Source organism: Amblyomma americanum, chromosome 2 (genome assembly GCF_052857255.1).
Source record: "Amblyomma americanum isolate KBUSLIRL-KWMA chromosome 2, ASM5285725v1, whole genome shotgun sequence".
Taxonomy (NCBI): Eukaryota; Metazoa; Arthropoda; class Arachnida; order Ixodida; family Ixodidae; genus Amblyomma; species Amblyomma americanum.
In genome coordinates, this window is record NC_135498.1 from 46559215 (window position 1) to 46579953 (window position 20739).

General features: G+C 48.7%; 1 protein-coding gene across 9 annotated transcripts in view; it reads right to left on the minus strand.

The window, feature by feature from the left end:
- nSyb (neuronal Synaptobrevin) overlaps nt 1–6066 on the minus strand; it is a 29344-nt gene extending 23278 nt beyond the window's left edge. For 5 of the 9 annotated variants that reach the window (XM_077654179.1, XM_077654183.1, XM_077654185.1 and 2 more), the window contains exons 1-2: nt 5941–6066; nt 598–718 (exon numbers count right to left, since the gene is read on the minus strand). In XM_077654179.1, the coding sequence (XP_077510305.1) occupies nt 598–718; nt 5941–5942 (123 nt within the window). In that variant the 5' untranslated portion in view covers nt 5943–6066. Of the gene's footprint in view, nt 1–597; nt 719–3450; nt 3492–5940 lie in introns of all 9 variants that reach the window. The other 4 variants (XM_077654177.1, XM_077654181.1, XM_077654178.1 and 1 more) reach the window with 1 other exon arrangement.
- Between the last annotated feature and the right edge of the window lie 14673 nt (nt 6067–20739).

Here is a 20739-nt window from a genome sequence, read left to right on the forward strand (position 1 = left end):
TCCTGCCGGTTTTCCCCCTCATTTCTCACCAATGATGCCTTGATGGCATCCATTTTTTAGGAGATTACTGCAGAAGCCTTCATGCTGAACTATTCCACACTGACCTTGAATTCTTATCTCAGTTAATGGACATAGGTAGCAGCCCACCACTCGAGGATTCTGGGGACCACAATAACAAAAGCTACAAAGCTCTCAGAGGCTTTAAAGCAAAGATGGTTTGTCCTATTGGCTGGTTGCTCAGTCATCCCTAGTCACCTTTGCTGTACAAAACAATATCTACTACATCCTTGAGTCTCGTCTTTGAATGAGAAAATGACTTGCTGCTCTGGACCTCCAAACAGCACTGCACCCACCAACATGAACTGTCTGCCCAGGGTGTGTTAAACATCAGATAAACATTAGTAATGTGCAGTGAGGCACCAACTGTAAGACGCTTCCCAGCAGCCCCATCTCGGCGTCTGTGAAACTACGCAGCTAGACTGTCTAGAAGAGAAACCACTGCCACTAAAAATACTACAATGACAGCTCTGGAAATATTAGTGCACGGATTGAGCAGCAAATCATGTGTGCCCCACTCCTCGACCCTCAACGACGCACCTCATCAACCTGTGCCTGTGTCTGCTGTATCCGCTTGGAGGCAGCCTGGTGCTGGGGGTTGACGGCCCTGGGCGCCTCCTGGTCGGCCCCCGGCTGGCCTCCCGCTGCTCCTGGCTGAGACCTGCAACATCACAAGGGACGTGCTTTGAGAAAACATTCCGAAGAGTTTAGAGAGAAAGGAGGCTACACTGTCAGCACCTTGCAACCTTCCCTCTATCAAGTTTGACATCACAGCCCAAAACAAAGAAAAAGTTCCTATTCGCTCCAAACGCATTTCTAAAGTGGCGCCTGCCCCATGACAAGACTCAAGGCAAAAGACAAATGCAACTGACAACCTATGGTTGGGACCATCCAGGCTGAACAGTAAACACAGGCAGCCAAGTGTAACACTGAAGCTGACGCTAAGTTCAAACATCTACAGAGGTAATGGAGTGACTGTCCCAACAACCCAATAGATGACGCACCATTACCAATTCAGCTGCAGTTAGTGTGTGAGGCTTGTGCTCGTTCTGCAATTCACCGAAGATGGCACAGCAGTGGATGTGTCACTGTTCTGCAAGTGCACGTGACCTGTGACATTTTTGTGTACTGGCCTATGTCATAGTTCATGGAAACCGAAAAGCCAAAGCTCTTTTTGAGAAACAGTGATGTAGTAAATTATCTACAGCACACTGAGACACACTTCCTCCAGCACTGTGATTCTTAAGGAATCATATGCAATTCTCAGCAAAACAAAAGCAACCTGAAAATTTGATGACCCTACTTCTTAAAATATATCCAAAACACGAGGCTCGTTTGCACCTCATTTGGCTGTCTGATAAAGAACACAACATGCATGCCTAACTCACTAGCTTGTGTCCGCTTAATCATCAGTCAATGAATGAGTTGTTCACTTGAATTCAGAATGGCAGAACAACTGGACCAGTGCACCTGCATCAAGCTAGTTTTCTGGCCTAGACATCCACTCTTGGAAGCTATTTAAATGGTTCATAAAGTGCGGTACAGTACTTATATGCTGGAATTAACAACAGTAAGCTGCACTTGGCCTATGGAGGAATGCCATAAAGGAGGGCTCTGGATTAATTTCAACCACCTACGGTTCTTAACATGCATGAACACGGACCACATAGGTTCTTGCTGTATTTTGACTCCGTTAAAATATGACCACCACATTTGGGATTCAGTCCCATGACTTTAGGTTTAGCAGCTGAGCACCATAGCCCTCAGCCATCATGGCAGGTAAATCAATTGTGAAGTTTTAAGGAACGATTTCAGGTGTGAAAAATGGCTTCATGTTTTGTGTGACCAGTTCAGGGATGGCTGCCGTGGTGCTGAAAATTAAGCACAATGCTGGTGCCTCTGGACGGCTTGAACGGCAGAAATGTGGAATGGGCAGCTATTGCAATCAACCAAAATTACCAAATGGAGTCTAAGGACTACTAAGCTTAAAACATAGCAGGCAACGCTACGGAGGTTGCGGAAGTACTGCATCCGCAAAACTATACTAATACACCATCATCATTCTTTCTTCTCAGGTGAACAAAATATTTTCTCACCCTAATGGTTATCCCAACATGCGAAAAAATATTTGTGAGTCAGATTGATATTTAAGTTAGAAGAAAAAAATCAGAGGCACCTAATTTTAAGGGCAGAAAAAGCTTGCTAATGTTGCGCAGGAAGTGATCGAACAGTCGGAGGCAGGCAAAAGCCCTTCATGAATAGTTGCACGTAACTGAACCAGATATTTTTGGTGCAGTCGCTGCATGTGACAACAGTTTTAACGGGGCAGAAAATAATAGCTTGACTAGTGTGAAGCGGGCAACCTTTACTTAAAAAAACATCACTATGCTACTCATGCTTTGAAGACCCTAAGCTGCCCACTAACTCCTGAATACGTGGGAGAGCTTAACACTTCAGGGCTAACTGTCACAAGACGAGTGCACATGTGGTGAGGACCCTTGAGCGCTAACCGCATACAGTGATGACCCTGACGATGTGACGTACGATTGAGACTGCAGTCGCCTACTGTTACTGCTGGTACAGCTGTACAAAGCGACCAGACTTTTCGATAGGGAGGTGCGTTTTTAGTGTTGCTCTATTGCAGTCGCTTCACCGTTAGTCACCTCGTATCATTAGGGGAATATAACTGTGCTAGTACTCCATTTTTAAGACTAAACAGCATAAGGTACATTAAAAGCACTGATGAAAATTCTTCTGGTAATGCATCCCATTTCTAAAAAACACATCACAATGGTGCCAAACAACATTCTGTGGAGCTGAGACCTGCAAAAAAGTGACATTTCAAAATCCTTTCTTATTCTATCATTCCTGCCAAGCTTTCACTGCACAACTTCGATGCACGGCTCAGACATAGGGCGCACTGGCAGCTTCTTGGCTGAAACTGCACTAGAAAAACTTAAGTACTTCACTCGCAGAGTACCTAGTTCAGATGCTATGTACCCTCAAAGCTTTCTGCTATTGGCTCGTCTCGCGAGCCGCTTCTGGGCGATGAGTGAAATTTTCAGCAAACATGGAAACTGAGCGTCGTGACGAGCGACGGTGGTTCCGCAGCCCTCAGCTCATCGCACGGCCGCAAGTTATCACTACGTGCAGTTAGCTCTTTAGTTCCTTAATGCCGTAATGGCACGACAACATTATTTAAAAGTTCTCCACAGATGACCACAGAAAGTGTTGGAATATTTTCCTTGCATTTTGCAGCACACACTAGATACCTTGGATAGCAACTAAAATTACAGCGACAAAAATTTAAGACTACAAAAAAATGCGCTAGCAGAAACACCATTATCAAGCATGCAATACACCCCTGTCTCTTAAGGGGGAAAGACTACTTACAAGTACATACTCAGTGCATGAGGTGCACTGCCCTACAATTGCTGAAATGAGAATATATCTTTGTTAAGGAAGTCAGAAGTTCACAATCATATGTGAAATGACAGTTAAAGATTCAAAGTATTATGCAATACCTGTGCAAAATAATTTCCTCGCTTTTGTTCCACGAGGCAGAATTTTTTTTACACACAAAAACTATGAAACCAGGACTGTACAGTATCACAAACAGCAAGTTTTGCTACCCACAGCAGTAACTACTACAGATGCAACCCTAAAGGAGCAATTTCCACACATAAATAGTGCTGCACAATTATAACAGTATAGCTACTGTATGAAAGGTTATTCAGTGCAACCTCTTCCAAGTCTAGAACTCTCGCTTCCAAAGCTCACTGATCAATTACTTAACCCAAGCATTTTACAGGACACCGCATAATTGCATGCTGACCTCCGTCACTAATAGTCCCGCCAGATGCTAAGAAAATTACGAGATTAAAAAGGCAAGATTTCTAGAAGCAGAAGCAGCTGGGTGCGCCTCAGTCACTACATCTATTGTGCAACTGAACACTGGACTTTGGAGAACGCTGCACACACACGACTTTGCTCTGAGTACCAAGTTTTGTGAGGAAAACAACCAGTCACGACCGTCAGCCTCAGAAGCCTGCACTCCCGCACAAAACGGTCAATGAATACAAAGTACTGTTTATTCTTTAAAAACCGCAGGTAATACAAAAATAAAGAAAACCAAGTGCCACAATTCCCTATATAATGGTAGAAAAAACCAATGCCTCCAGCCCACAAGGCCAGGAAAGCAAGATTGCAATAAAGACTGGGGCCCCGAAAACAACAAACAAAAACATTCTCTATGGCCAACTGTTGACTTAACAGCTCAAAAGTTATTCTGACATGTAGAGAATTGGTTTAGCTTGTAGAATTCTGTTCACTGACAGCCGGGTGCAACGTGCCACCAGATTTATTTTGCAGAGTAGCAGTGCCGGCAGATGCCCAAGCTCATCATAGCAACCAACACATATGTACTGTCAAAGCAAAGTGTTTGCAATCCCAAGTATACAGAACTGCTGCAGCACAAGTTTCATGAGCAGTGAAAGCAGTTTATTTTAAACAAACCCAAACGCACACGCCAGCGATCCTGAGCACGTTTCCACTCGTGGACACTAACAGCTGCCAAAACAGCACTGCAGCTAGAGTAACAGATGTTCTGAAAAGGTCTTTTCCCAGCAGACTTCGCTCGCATTTTTCAATGTTGCGTTTATCGCTGCCAATGTCGGCCAAGGCCCAACATATGGCCTGACATTGAGTTGCAGGTCAACGCCGCAAGGAGGGACTCCGTGCCAGCGGAACGGCCGATCACTGCTGCGACGCCTGAAACGCTCTTTTGCACGGGTCGCGCGCACGGCTAGCTCACGACGTGGAGATCCCCGTGAGTCATCAGCGCGGTCGACAAGACACCCTCCCTCCCCCTTTCGTCTCTTCGTGACTGATGCGTTATGCTTTGTTCTCGGCCGGCAACTAGACACCCGTCGATGGACGAAGCAGCACGAGGCAGCTGGGCGGCACCGACTTATCTTTCGAGGCTGCTGCTATATACGGCCGAGATAGCGGACGAAGTCGCGAGCTATCAGCAGTTCAGGGAACACGAAGGGCCGAAAAAAAATTTCGTTTGCTGGACTGACTGAACAAACGTTTAAAGATCGAAATTTAGCGCCCAAAAACGCAGCGGAATGCTGCGGTGGGAGGTTAAGCCCGCCTCGCGCTGCGCACGGCGTGTCTATTAAACAACGCCCACGCACAGGGCTTCGTACGCAGCGGCGATAGCGCTCGCCAGCAAAACGGAAGAGAAAGACGCGAATGAGTGTGCTAAAAGAGAGTCCGAAGCACGAAACGACTGTCGAGTGACCTTCTCAGTGCCGTACGAACGTCACGTCAGGTGCGTCAAACGCGCGGTGCTATGCCGAAACGAGGGCGCTGGCTGTCAAAACGAAAATACGACCCAGCTGAAGGCTGCTACGAACAGCTTCGTCCGTGTTTCTATGCGAATGCTAGCCCGTTGCTTGACGAGAACTCTAATGGTATGCACAAAGAGCTGCGACGGTAGAAATGCGGGCACATTTGTCCCCGATAATGCCCAGCTCTGAGTCAAAATGGAGAGCTTCGATTTGGGACGGGGCTCGGTGGCCTGCGAAGCCGAGCTCGCGAGCGGCCGCACCATTCGCGCGCGGATGGCTCAGAAAAGACGTCCAGACGACCTCTAAGGGGCCCTTCAATTTCCTTACCGAGCATGCTGAGCGTATGGCAGGCATCGAGTTATGGTTCATAACTACGGAGGCAAAAACAAAAATTAAGTTCGGGATGGGCAGAACCGGCGGTGGCCTAACAAGCAAGGGCCGAAAGGTGCCTGATCGTGGCAAACCAGAGGCTTTGTCACAGCCGCTGCGCCGCGAAAACGCTGAAGAACGCAAAGGAAATGCGACTTACATGTTCCCGAGCCCGAGGTTGATTAAAATTAAGGCTTTAAAGGGCACTCAGGATCAATGATGGCGACAGCTTTTTCAGTGACGTCATACATCCGGGGTAGAGATGCGTACGTTGTGAAAGAAACTGACGTGCAGTGGCGCCCCAATCGGTCCTGGCGTCGTCTGCTAAATTTTTTTTTTGCAGATAGAAGTAAAAAGTTAGAAAATACTTCATTCTTGCTTAATTTTACTGCTATTATATTGCGACTTTCCACTAGCGTGATTATGATAGAGTAATCAGAGTGTGCCAAAAAATAGCCTGAAGAAGTAAGTCGCCGCGTCTTATATTTGAGCAACCGAAATTTGAGCTTAAAGTTGTCACCGCCGAAGTACGTTAAGTGCTATGGCTTCAAATGTTACGTGTCTGATTTGGTGCGAGAAGGACACAATTTCTAATTCTTAGTGTACGCAAGTTCCCAGCGTGCGTGCACAAATCGCTGCTTCGCTTCTCAGAATAGTACAGCCAAAATATTGATCACACCCACTGAGCGTGCCCGACTCTGAGCAAACCCAGGCTTCCAGAAAAGGCAACAGATGCGGACAAAGGACCCGATAATAGCGCATTCGAATGAACAAATGAACAAAACTGTGATCGATGGTAATGGCGTTTGCATAAACTTCCGGAAGATGTCGCTACGTCAGCGGCCTTGAAAAAGAAGGCAGGTTGCACTTCTCTTTCCTGACAGGAGATGGCTGTACGGGTCTTAACACTCGGAGTACATAACAAAGGAGGCGTGGGAAGCTGCCCTGCTTACGGCACAACGTGGCATGGTCAGCCGGGCTCGAGCTGCAGCTGCAGGTAGTGGTCTGCCGGACTAGGCAACCACCCCCGCCTCTTCTCAACTCGCCTCCTTTTTCGCGTAAATAAAGTTTTTTCTGACTGACTGACTGACTGACTGACTTGCTGAAAACTTGAAGTAACACTTCGCTGAATTTCTGCTGTGCTCTGAATAGTCTTCTCTCTCTCCATTGCAACTGCTCTGAACCGTATCACGTACGTATTGCCTCTTTCTCCCTTCCCTCATGGCGCTGTGAGACAGTTACTGCACCCTTTCCCGTCCTCAATATGAATTTTCATATCAAGTACGTATAATTATAAGGAACGCTTCCTGAAAAATATTATTTGCAAAGTGGCAAGTTCGGTGTATAATTTTACGTTAATAGGATTGGAAGTAACGACCGGGGACGAGAAAGAAATTGAATAATCAGCATTACAACGGTTACTGTTCTATGGTTAAGTAAGTGTTAGTCAGGCAAGAAACCAATAAATTTGGTTAAAGAAATGTCGAATGTAACTATTACTCCTTACACTAGAATATTTTTTTTAACAGTGGGGTGGGGGGAGGGGGATTTATTATTTTATATTATCGACTGTTCCAAAATTAATGCATTTTACTACTACTTTAAAAATGGTTGTGGACTGAGGAAAGCCCAAAACTACATAATCCTGCATGCAGTGGAATATTACGTCCATTATGCATGTACAGTCGAACCCGGCGATCGAACTCGAAGGGGATCACGAAATAGTTCGATATATCGATAATTCCGTATACTATAAAAAATCGCAATTAAAAGCTTGCCTGAAACCTAGAAACAAGAATACATTGCACCCATGCTTGTGAGACGCTTCCTGCAGCGGCGTTCTGACAGCGTACAGCTCGTTACGCGTTCCTCAGGCTAACCTGCTTCGCGTCGAAGTTGCTGTGGACGCTGCTTTGGAACTATATCCACGGCCTGTCATAAGGTGTCTAAACCAGTTACCGGTGCAGTATAAATATAATGATCCTCATTCAAATTAAAGAATAGTTAGTTTACGTAACGCCTTCGGCAGTGAAGGACTACACGCAAGGGCCGCTGCTAGGCGTTAGTTAGTTACGTTAATTATTTGACTTCACTGCATGACAGTGATGTGGTGCGTAAATGAACACTATTAGAGACCGAAGGCTATCCTCAAGCACATGCCACGTTCATCTCGTCACGTGGCTTCACAGCGCTAGCGCTGCCAGCAAGTGCCAAAGGCTACTCAGCCGATCGACCTGTCGGCGCGCGCAAAAATCAAAGAGCGTCGAACGGTCGGCGCGATAGCAGTTCGATTTGCAGCGCAAATTACACAGGATTTTCAAGGGGATTATCAGTGTATATTCGATTTAGCCAATAATTTGAAATTTCCAAGCTCGACTGTAGTAGTATGCAGTATACATGCGCATAGACGTGCGCAGGGTTCGCTATTAGGGAGAGCAAAGTTTCACCAGAGTGCCCCCCCCCCCCCCCCCCCATTTACGCTTACCGAGGCGCCGACACGGTCAAAATGCAGTGCAAAGATAACAAATGTTTAAAAAACATTTATTTCAATGTGTTTGAATGGCAACATATACAAAATATTATTGAGCAGTAGTTTTAGTAGTATTGTCAGAAAACCTTCATGGACATAGGCCTGCGCTTAATACAACGACGGGACAGCTAGTCCGACAGAGTAAAGGTGTAGGGAAAACTTGGTTCCGAAAACAGGTGGTCGAAACTCCGGCACCCTCCCTTACGGAGTCCCTCACAGCCTGAGTCGTTTTGGGACGTTAAACCCCCATAAACCAAACTAAACCAAACTGCGGTGCTTCGTGTTATTTTGAAGAGCTGCATCGTGTGGAATCATGAGAAGCAATTGTTAATAGTTGAAAGGTGAACCTTGCATTTTGCACAAATGAGCATTGGCTGACCTTTCCACATAGCACCTTGAAGCGCTACCGCATTTCGCTTATGGTTTTCCTCACGAATTTCAATATTGGGTGTTGCGGCTGCTGCCCCCCCCCTTTTTTTTTCTCTCTCTCTCAAACTGTGTTCCAACTGCAAACGCTGGTCAGTATCTTCGGGAGGAAGTCCGTTTTGAAAAACAGTCGAGCCCACTTCTAAGTATAAGTTATAACGAACCTGACGTTCAATCGTATGGCGTCCTTTGTATCCGAAGTTCGTAGTAAATGGACTTCAGTATTACAGCCAAGAAAACTAAGTCTGGCAAAAGCGGAATTTATTTCTTTAAAAAAGTGAGTTTTGCGCGTCTACTTCTTCAAAGCTGGCCCTATCCCGGTGCTTTCCAAACAGTGCAGAGCGCTCATGTTCTCCACGAAGAGAGCTCAATCAAATTTCAGGCAGTCTGAAAATGCTCGTGCTTCGTGTAGAATAACTTCCTTTGAACACCTCTCTGCACTGTCGGCGTCCGCACCAATTAACCAAGTCATCCCATGAGACATCCAACCAGTTGTACTTTGAATACTCACTGAATGAAATCCATCTGCCTCTGTTCCCCTGGGTCTTCGACAGCGTAATCTGTCGTTCCTGGGCGCATGCATGCGACAAAGGTGAACAATGGCACAGAGCGCGCATCCGCTGCACTTGCACTGTCAACGCGCTGTTTGTACGCGGTACCAGCAGAAAAGGCGGACAGCTGATTGGGCAGTAGTAGTCTCATACCACGTGACCAGCAGATGCCAGCAAGACATTACAACTTTTCAAAGCGCTCCCGTTGGTTGGTCTCCGACCATGCGCAGTGTAGCTTCGCTTTCGACGCTGCCTTTGTCTCGTACTCATCGCGCTTGTCCTGACGCTTTGCCCAATCAGAACAGATAAAGCGACTGACTTGCAGGCCACCGACGTGCGCTTAGCCGGCGGGTTATCAAGTTTCAAAGCCGCCTTTTTCACTACTTTTTTGGGTCACCATTTTCTGTCCGGGAAGGTGTCACGGTCTTCGGTCTCCGCGCTTGCTGGAAGCGCGAGTTTTTCGGTTCCTGGGGTAAGTTTACGGCGCCTCCTAGTTCGCTGTATCCAATTGTGGTGTCGCCTAAATTGTTCATTCTACCTGAGATGCGTTGTCATTGCCTTAATACATATTTTGACAGTTGCACGGCCCTTGTTCGTAATAACCGAGCGTTCGTTACATCTGCGGCCGTTATAATTGGGCTCGACTATAAATGCCCCTTGTGATGGAAGACTTCATTGCGAACAGGTCAAGCTGCACTTTTGTTGACACTCCAGCAGCAAAACTGTCCCGGCGATGCAGTAGCCAAGCGTTTACCATGTCTATGTCTACAAAGTGAAATGACAATAGGTCGTAGCCTTTCTTGGACACCAGAGAAAGTCTGTAACATGCCATCAACCCTCCAAGTAAATCGGCACTACCTATAAATGAGTTGAAGTGCATCATTACTGTGTGAACAGGTGAAAAAAATCTGGGACACAGGGCTAGAAATGTATCTCTACTGTTGCTATTGACACTACCAGCTTCCATTAGAACTTCCTCCCTCTCCCTCTGATACTTCCCATCTTGTCCCATCTACAAAACAATACGAGTCACTGCCACCACGCAGTGATTTTTTAAATATAAATTCTGCCTTTGTGACCACATTTTAAAATGTTTACAGCGGGAAGAGCTCCGTTAGTCCCTAGGACGTCCCGATTCGGCCGTCCTTTTCCGAAGCATTTCGCTCTTTTCGTGGATGTCCGAATTCGGCACGGAAATACGGATCATACACTGACGTCCATAGGGAATATATAGTTAGCCACGGGGGCGGTATCGCGGACAACAGTGTGACATTCCTTGTGTGCTGCGAGGTTCCGCGTTCCACGGCGCGGCGTAGACGGAGACCCAGATGACAGCGGCATCATCAATTACCCAGCCATGCACTTTGAGTGACGACCAGAACGAAGGGACCCGCCGCCGTGACAGCGGCATCATCAATTACCCAGCCATGCTCTTTGAGTGACGACCAGAACAACCGGACCCGCCGCCGCCGCCGCGGGGAAACAGGCTTTATCCTCCCCAATTTGCGTGGCCGTTCCAGGTGCGGCCCTCCCGGGCACATTCCAGGACAAGGGAGCTGTCAGCGGGCCAGAGCGCGCCGTACCACAGACTACGCTATGCGCTACCGCGAAGACAACATTCTTTCCCTCCTTCCCCTTTCGACGTGGGCTATCGCCGGGAAGGCACCCACAGCTTCCCGCCGTGCCTCGTGAACAAAAGCGCATTCCCAGAAGGGCCGTGACGGACACCTGTCATGGCGGACAGGCAGTACTCGCCAAGAATGTGGAAAGACAGGCGCTAGTGAATTAGCTCCGAAGAGAGAGCCTGTGTATACTCTCACTTGAGAGAGAGTGGTGGCGTTTTTGTTGTTTATTTAGTTTGTATTGTTAACAGACTCTGGGTTCGAGGCTAAGCCCAACCCAAGGGGTTGTCCCCATCTCGCATGTTATTTTGGATTGGAGAATTGATGCTTTGGGCGGGCCACTGGAAATGACCGCCCTTAGTCCTTTGTTAATCAAGTGCTTAAAAGCACATGTAAACGGATGCAGTGCAGTCTGAGCTGGGGCTCCATGCTTAGCATGTAATGTGATGCTACTTAGGCACTAACCTGCCCGGTCGATGAGTAAAGTAGTGCAAAGTTTGTTCTTTTGTAAATTCAGTTCTGCTTTTTCCAGTTTAACTCTCTGTATATGTATGTTGTAAAATTATGCTCTGCTGTCATCATCTACAAGCTCGCCTCCTGTTCATCTTCCAAGCCGAACGACACTAGAGGAAGGGTTTGTGAACCATCCTCGAAGAAACGGACGACTATTGAAATTCTACTGCATACACGCTCAGGACGACATCGTTCGCCAAGAGGGCCTTCAGCGCCGAAGCCCGACGGCGTGCAGCATCTGCCAGCAACCGCTCGAGCCCAACTCCGGAGCCACTCCATCGCCCCCATGAAGTCGTCGGCACGTAAGCTCGGACGCCCCAGCCTCTGATGTGTAATCTTAATCATGTGTAATTATTGAATATACCTGTTTGTTTAAACTGAGCCATACGGTGTCTCTTTGCCTCTCCGTCCCGTGTGGACCTGCGCATTATGGGGGTCATCACACTGGTGTCAGAAGTGGGGTCTCAAAAGCAAATGTCCTCTGAATGCTGTGACATTCATGACTTCAAAATTGTAATCAAAAGGGAATCACGGGACTGATTGTGGGACTTTTACCCCCATTTGAGAGGCTTGAGGCACCGGAGGGCTTGAAAAAAAAAATGTCTTTATCTGAGGGAGCTCCCACTCCACAGCCGTCGCTCGGAGCAAGCATGCTGGCATTAGGAAGCGTCATTCCGACGTTTACGGGAGATAAGACAGGGGTTCCAATCTGCGATTTCTTTTCCATGCTAGAAGAGATTGGGAAAATGGGGGGATGGTCCGATGCTCAAATGCTGGGAATGGCGAGGTGTAAGATGGCAGGAGCTGCTCATGATTTTGCATGGCGAGACGAAAAAGTAAAATCCACAAAATCATTTGCGGAATTTAAGAAGCTCGCGTTTGAGCATTTCGACACTGAACCACGTCACGTGCGGGTACAGAGGTTCCGTGACGCCGTACAGATGGTAGGGGAGGACGTGCGAACGTTTGCGTCGCGGCTTCAGCGCTTAGCGCGCGATACGTTAAGCAGGGAGGAGGAAGGAGACCAGCTAAAGAAGAAATACGCGGAGGATATACTTAAAGAGGAAATGACCGCTTTGTTCGTGGCTGGTCTGCAAGACCCCGTGCGCCGGTTCGTGCTCTCGCGCAAGCCGAGCAATTTCGACCAAGCCGTGGAGGCCGCATTGGATGAGGAACGAAATGAGGCGTTAACGACAGCCGCAGCGAGAGTGCGCGTCATAGAGAGAGCGGTGCTCAACCCTGAGGTTGCTCTCTTGACAGAGCGATTAGATCGCTTAGAACAGCTGCTATCTCAGCAGGTAGAACGCCAGGTTGAAGCGCGCGCTCAACAGCGCTCATTCGCTGGAAACCGGAGACCGCCACAAAGCTACAGGCGCGGTATGCGAGATTTTGAAGAAATCGTATGCTTCGCTTGCCAGGGTCGCGGACACATCGCCAGGTTCTGCCAAAACGTGCGCCGTGGGGAGCCACAAAGAGAAGCAGGCGAGACACGCCCTAAGCAAGCCTACAGCGGGGCTCCAGATACCGAGACAAAAAACTAGTTAGTCCTCCCCAGCCTGAGGAGCGTGGGGAGGGAGCAGTGGATGATGAGGTGGTGGTAGTTTGTGTGGCCGACGAGGCATGCCCTGTTGTGCGTTGCAAGTTAAATGGTTGTTGCATGGAATTGTTGATAGATACGGGGTCAAAGGTGACATTGCTTAAGGAGAGCAGTTTTAACACGCTTCGAAGGAAGGGGGACCGCGAGGTGTTGGAAGCGTCTGGTGGTATGGCAACCAAATTTGTAGGCATAACGGGGGATCCTCTTGGCATAAGGGGACTCTACCGGTTACACTTCTCTCTCGGCGGAATTGCATTGGAGCACCCCTGCTACGTATGCCCGGACACGGTGTCTCTGCCAAACGGAGTGTCAGGTATATTAGGGCAGGATTTTTTGAGAAAAGGGAAGGTATTAGTCTCATTCTCTGAGGAAGAGGTTAATGCGGGCGGCTCAAAAGTTCCGTTTTTGAACAGGAGAGGGGCTGAGATTCGCATTACCGATATTGACACCCGTCAAACAGTGGGATCATTGGAGAAGGTATATTCGCGGGTTGCCGTCCGGCTGGTCGAGGAGGCGGTCGTCCTTCCTTGGTCGGAGCACATTTTGTACGCGTTTGTGCCTTCAGATGTAGAGAGCGGCGCCGTGGGAGTGCTTGAGCCGGTCGACTCTCTCAGCAATGGCCTGAAGGCAGCCGCGTGCCTCGTGACAGTTAATGACGCCCACAGAGTGCCCCTACGGGTGGTTAACTGTAGCCAGCAGCCACTGAGCCTTCCCAAGAACAAAACATTGGCTTTCTTCACCTCTGCGATAGAGCAACGTGAGCCCACCGATACGGTACTCGCAACTGTAGAGCATGCTAGTCCTTCGGCTGCTCCAAAGGTGTCGTTCGATCTTTCTCACGTAAAATCCAGGGAGAGGGAGGCTCTGGCTGGTTTGCTGAACGACTACTCGGAGGTATTCGCCGCGTCCAACCTGGATTTGGGCTGCTGTGGCGTTATAAAGCACAGGATAGAAACCGGCACTTCATCGCCCGTTTACCAGCGTGCGTACAGGATTCCTTACTCCCAACGTGAGGAGATGGAGCGGCAGGTGCAGGACCTGATTGATCGCGGCATTGTCGAACACTCAAAGTCACCCTGGGGAGCACCAGCACTATTGGTGGAAAAGCCAGATGGCTCGTATCGATTGGTAGTGGACTACCGCAAACTAAATGCCGTAACTCGCATCGATCCATACCCATCCCCAATATACAGGAGACGCTTTCTCAGCTGGGCTCTGCCAGGTACTTCACGGTAGTGGACATGGCGGCGGGATTCTGGCAGATAGCAATGGATCCGGCAGATGCCGAGAAAACGGCATTCAACACGCCCTCAGGGCACTATGAATGGAAAAGAATGCCGATGGGTCTGGCCAACAGCCCTGCTGTCTGGCAGAGAACCGCTGATGTTATCCTGGCAGGTCTTCTGGGGAGGCTGTGCTTCGTGTATATGGATGACATTATCATATACAGTGACAGTTTTGAGAACCATTTGCGCGATATTGAGCAGGTTTTGGTGCGGCTAAGAGGAGCGGGTCTCAAGCTGAAGCCCTCTAAGTGCCAATTCCTCAAAAACGAGGTGAAATACCTCGGGCACGTTGTTTCAGCTGACGGCGTGCGACCGGACCCTGAGAAACTAAGGTGTGTCTCGGATTTTCCATCCCCGACTAGCGTCAGGCAGTTTCTCGGCCTGATCGGTTACTACCGAAGGCACATAGAGGAGTTCGCCAAGCTCGCTAAGCCACTCACCGCCTTAACAGCCAAAAATGTCGCCTTTCGCTGGGACGAAAACGCGGAGAATGCTTTTGGGGCCCTGAAAAGGAAGCTAATGAGTGCACCGCTGTTGCGCCACCCGGATTTTAATTTGCCCTTCGTTATGGCCACAGATGCGTCAAAGTTCGCAGTGGGTGCCGTGCTATCTCAGGTTATCGAGGGCAAAGAACATCCCGTTGCTTTTGCTAGCCGACAGCTGAGCCCCACAGAGCAAAAGTACGGAGCTACGGAAAGGGAGTGCCTCGCCGTTGTCTGGGCAGTAAAGCACTTCAGATGCTACCTTTACGGCCGCAAATTCAAGCTAGTCACAGACTGCCATCCTCTGAAATGGGTGATGAGTGTCAGGGACCCTAGCTCGCGACTCGCTAGATGGAATCTACACCTGCAGGAATACTGCTTTGAAGTTGAGCACAAGTCAGGAAAGACGCATCTGAATGCTGATGCACTCAGCCGCACAGCTGCCGTGGCAGCTATAGATGAGTTTGTCCCCGTAGTCGACCCCGCCGAATTACGCACAGAGCAGTGCAAAAATCCGGACCTGAAGCGAATAATCGAAAGCTTAGAGGACGCACCGTCTCACCCCGAACAGCTAGGTTATTTCATTGGCAAAGACGGCACCCTGTGTCGGCGCACGAGGCCAACCAGGAAAGGGAGACCAGAGAAAACCGCTTGGGAGAGAGTCGTCATACCTCGGTCGTGGACAGAAAGGGTTCTTCGCGCGTTTCACGATGCGCCATGCGCCGGTCATTTTGGCGTAGCGAAGACACGCAGGCGTGTGGAGCGTTTGTACTTTTGGAGTGGCATGCGACAGGATGTTAGAGACTACTGTGCGAAGTGTCATTCCTGTCTCGAAAGAAAAACACCCAAGGGACGAAGACCAGCTCCAATTCAGCCGTTCCCTGAGGTTTCGGCTCCCTTCGAGCGGACAGGTATGGACATAATGGGCCCATTGCCCACGACCACTTCCGGAAACAAGTACATTTTAGTATTTGTCGATCACCTTTCAAAATACGCGGAAGCGGTAGCACTCCCAGATCAGAAGGCAGACACGGTCAAGAGCATTTGTCGAACAGATCGTGCTCCGACATGGACCCCCGAGGCAACTCTTGACAGATCGGGGAACGAACTTCGTGTCGCAGCTAATGAGGAGAGTTTGCGAGCTGCTTAAGATCGCTAAGAAGCAGACAACACCGTACCATCCGGCTTGCAACGGCGCGGTGGAGCGACTGAACCAAACCGTGGCCGGGTTCCTGTCGCATTTTGTTTCGCGCGACCAGCGGGACTGGGACTTGTGGCTCCCGTATGCAATGTTTGCCTACAATTCCGCAGCACACGAGAGCACGGGCGAATCGCCATTCTTTCTTCTCTACGGCCGAGACCCGGACCAGCCTAGTGAAGTGCCAGAGGGCCCCCGTCGTGTCCCATACGCTTCACTGGACGACTATAAGGTTGAGCTAGAATCGCGCTTGCAAGTGGCGAGGGACATCGCAAAGGAGTCCTTAAAGAAAGCGGCGAAGCGCAGGAAGGAGGTGCACGATCGCAGTGCTAGAGACGCGCCGTTTGATGTGGGGGACAGCGTGTACATTGAAAACTGCCAAAGGCAGATTGGGCTAGCTCGTAAGTTCCAGACGAAGTGGAGAGGACCGTGCGAGGTTGTCGAGAAGCTTTCTCCGGTAAACTTCAGAGTCCGAGACGTGAACCGGCGTTTGATAAGGATACACGCAAATCGCCTCAAGTCGGCACCGGTTCAGTATTCACGAAATGAGGAAAGGGAAAGCGCGGATTTTGATGGGGACAGAAGTGAAGCGGAGCGCGCAGATAGTTCGCAAGAAACGCCCTCTCCTGCATTTGTTCGGCAGGCGCCCGAGGGGACGGCCGGAATGCCACCGGATTTACTTCATGCATTGCTAGAAGAAGAAGCGCGCGAGGTTGCCGCGCAGATAACGCCAGGAGAGGCTCCTGCCACGAGCCCTCGCGAGTCCCAAAGCAGACAAAGGGGCACAGACTTACTTAGTATGACTCATGAAGGCCGATATCCGCTGCGAAATCGGAAAGCTAAGTCGGACTAATGGCGTAAACAGAGCGGAGTTGTGAACTGGTTAGAATTGTGTAATGCCGCAGCTCATAACATTGCTATATGCGTATGTGTTAAGTTATCGGAGTTAATAGTTAAACCTTTCTGTCATTAAGTAACACCTTCACAGGAGAGCATGCGGAGCGCATGCAGAACCTGCCCTACTTCCTTTCGTTATCTATATTTTTGTCTGTGCCGTGATCGTGCTAGAAGTGGGAGCTCCTTTGTAACTGTGGTAAATTTATTTCGTCCAGTTTGGACTAGAAAGGAGAGGCTTGGGTGCTGAGTTTCATGTTTATCTGTAAAAGAAGATCAGTGCTGCCCCTGGAGACGCCAGTTATGACAGCGGAGGCATTGGTGTTGTGCAGTGGTGTTGAGTGCAGCGAAAAGTGTTTTGTCGGACGCACTGTGCGAGGCGATTCAGAAAGACGAGGGGAGCTGCAGGGACTCAAATGTTCGGAGAACATTCTTCTGGAGGGTGAGCGAGTGTGACATTCCTTGTGTGCTGCGAGGTTCCGCGTTCCACGGCGCGGCGTAGACGGAGACCCAGATGACAGCGGCATCATCAATTACCCAGCCATGCACTTTGAGTGACGACCAGAACGAAGGGACCCGCCGCCGTGACAGCGGCATCATCAATTACCCAGCCATGCTCTTTGAGTGACGACCAGAACAACCGGACCCGCCGCCGCCGCCGCGGGGAAACAGGCTTTATCCTCCCCAATTTGCGTGGCCGTTCCAGGTGCGGCCCTCCCGGGCACATTCCAGGACAAGGGAGCTGTCAGCGGGCCAGAGCGCGCCGTACCACAGACTACGCTATGCGCTACCGCGAAGACAACATTCTTTCCCTCCTTCCCCTTTCGACGTGGGCTATCGCCGGGAAGGCACCCACAGCTTCCCGCCGTGCCTCGTGAACAAAAGCGCATTCCCAGAAGGGCCGTGACGGACACCTGTCATGGCGGACAGGCAGTACTCGCCAAGAATGTGGAAAGACAGGCGCTAGTGAATTAGCTCCGAAGAGAGAGCCTGTGTATACTCTCACTTGAGAGAGAGTGGTGGCGTTTTTGTTGTTTATTTAGTTTGTATTGTTAACAGACTCTGGGTTCGAGGCTAAGCCCAACCCAAGGAGTTGTCCCCATCTCGCATGTTATTTTGGATTGGAGAATTGATGCTTTGGGCGGGCCACTGGAAATGACCGCCCTTAGTCCTTTGTTAATCAAGTGCTTAAAAGCACATGTAAACGGATGCAGTGCAGTCTGAGCTGGGGCTCCATGCTTAGCATGTAATGTGATGCTACTTAGGCACTAACCTGCCCGGTCGATGAGTAAAGTAGTGCAAAGTTTGTTCTTTTGTAAATTCAGTTCTGCTTTTTCCAGTTTAACTCTCTGTATATGTATGTTGTAAAATTATGCTCTGCTGTCATCATCTACAAGCTCGCCTCCTGTTCATCTTCCAAGCCGAACGACACTAGAGGAAGGGTTTGTGAACCATCCTCGAAGAAACGGACGACTATTGAAATTCTACTGCATACACGCTCAGGACGACATCGTTCGCCAAGAGGGCCTTCAGCGCCGAAGCCCGACGGCGTGCAGCTTCTGCCAGCAACCGCTCGAGCCCAACTCCGGAGCCACTCCATCGCCCCCATGAAGTCGTCGGCACGTAAGCTCGGACGCCCCAGCCTCTGATGTGTAATCTTAATCATGTGTAATTATTGAATATACCTGTTTGTTTAAACTGAGCCATACGGTGTCTCTTTGCCTCTCCGTCCCGTGTGGACCTGCGCATTATGGGGGTCATCACAACAGGCATCCAGAGCACCTTCGCAGGACATTTGCTCCGCAGCAGCTTCAGAAACAGGAGAAAGCTTCATTGCACCTTAGCCGCAGTAATTGCACCCCACTTGAAACTTGCCATGCAGTTTTCTAGACAGAGTGCTCTAGCGGTGTGGATCGTTGTGTGTCGGAGATGCTTAATGTGTCCCTCTTCGATAATTGAAACCTCTTTTCCGTGTGTGCTCAGCATACTGCCCCTTTAGTTGCTCGTTTTTGAGCTTTTGTGTGAAAAGTGTAAAAAGTACCGGCGACCAGGCATGCCGCTGCCAATACTCTCTGCCAATACTCTGAAAAGTGCTTATTGTGCCAAACAGCCCAACGGATTCGAACTGGCAACCATGCAAAAAAGCGGTTGGTCGGCACATATATATAGTGAACTAGAATTCTAGTTCACTATAGCCGGAACCCACTTACAAAAAGAATCTCGTTCCAAGATGCACAGAGTAGGCTTTGCCAGTGTTAGAAGCGTTGTGCATTGCTGTCCGAAGTACGGTGGCGGAAACAAGAAACGCGGCGCATTTCAGTTCAGAAAAATAAGAAATTTCATTTAAATTAATATTTATCTCACAAGACATTACAATACGCCTAATAGAATGTAACCCTTGCACATGCGCTCATAAACACTGTGAGAGAGAAAAAAAAATTTCAGCGAACGATTGCGTCCATGCGGGACAAATTCATACGTCCAAAAAGAGCGAATCCTCGAGAGATGCACTGATTCAGTGTCGGCGGACGTCTAAAAGCGGATATCCGCCTTATATCCGCTAGTTCACCAACAGTGAACCTTGTTTATTGCGAGAAAAGGCGGGGATAGACTACCCGTGAACATCCAGAGTGGCCCGCGGACGTTCGGATCTGAACGGTTTGTCCGACGGATATTTGTGGTCCGTTTGGGGCTTTTAAACTGGGGATCAAACTTAGAACATGATTGATCATCTGACCAATCTCAACTGATCATCTCAAAGAATAATTCGTTTCAATGGCTGTCTCGTTTATTTAGCAGGCAGCAATTTTTTGTTGCCCAAGACGAGTAGTGCACATATAACGCGGGGTAATGCATATATGTCCACGGCAAAATTATGAGAACGCGGAAACTACACACCGTCTATTATAGCTATCGTCAGGAGATGAACGTTTCCAATACAATCTGCCTTCAGAGTGCTTGTAGCGTTGGTGGTCGCTGGCAGAGTACCCTCATCGCGTAAATTGATTAATTGCGTCAGGAAGCACACCTGCTTTCATTAAATTTATTTATTTCGAAGCTACTGCCAGCCTTCATTTAAAGCCTTAGGCAGGAGTGGCAAATACAGATCAAACAGAACACAGCATAAAAGCATCGCAAGACATTTTTCAGCATAGTTTGCGCATGCAAGAATGAAAAAAATGGAGGCACATGAGTGCTACTTGCAGACCATCGCTGTGACAGAGAAAATGGCAACAACTAAATAAACAAAACAGGTTACACTTTATCTGTTTCCAATAAAAGATTTACATATCAGTGTTTTTCTTTAGCGCGCCGCAGAATGACTCGGCCGACCGACTTTCCACTGTGTCTGGAGATAGCAAGTTCCAATCTCGGACCGTTCGTGGGAGATACGAATTTTTGAAACCATCAGCTTTATTATAATATTCCTTTAATTTTTTTTGAGTGGTGCGATCGCGTTGGACGTCTAGTGACTGGTTCAATGCACCTATTCTTGTCTAGTCCTAGTTTATCATGGTACAGTAAATACATGAACTTCAACCTTCCTCTATAGCGTCTGATTAGTAGTGGTTCTAAGCCTATTTTATGATTGTCAACAGAAGCAGAACGCATTATTAATATAGATTATGTTATCGTAAAACTTCCTTAAATGAGCTCGGATTGCACTGAGCAAATTTACACTGAAAGTGTAAATAGCGATCTTTGACAAGTTATTGTCTGAGACCCAGCCATGATATGGAAGTAAACCACTTAGCATCAGCACCTTCGACTTGTTTAGTCGCCTGGTGGAATTTGTCAGATATATCCTTCGATATCTGAGTGCATGAAACTGAAACTGTGCACTTTAGAATGGCAGGATG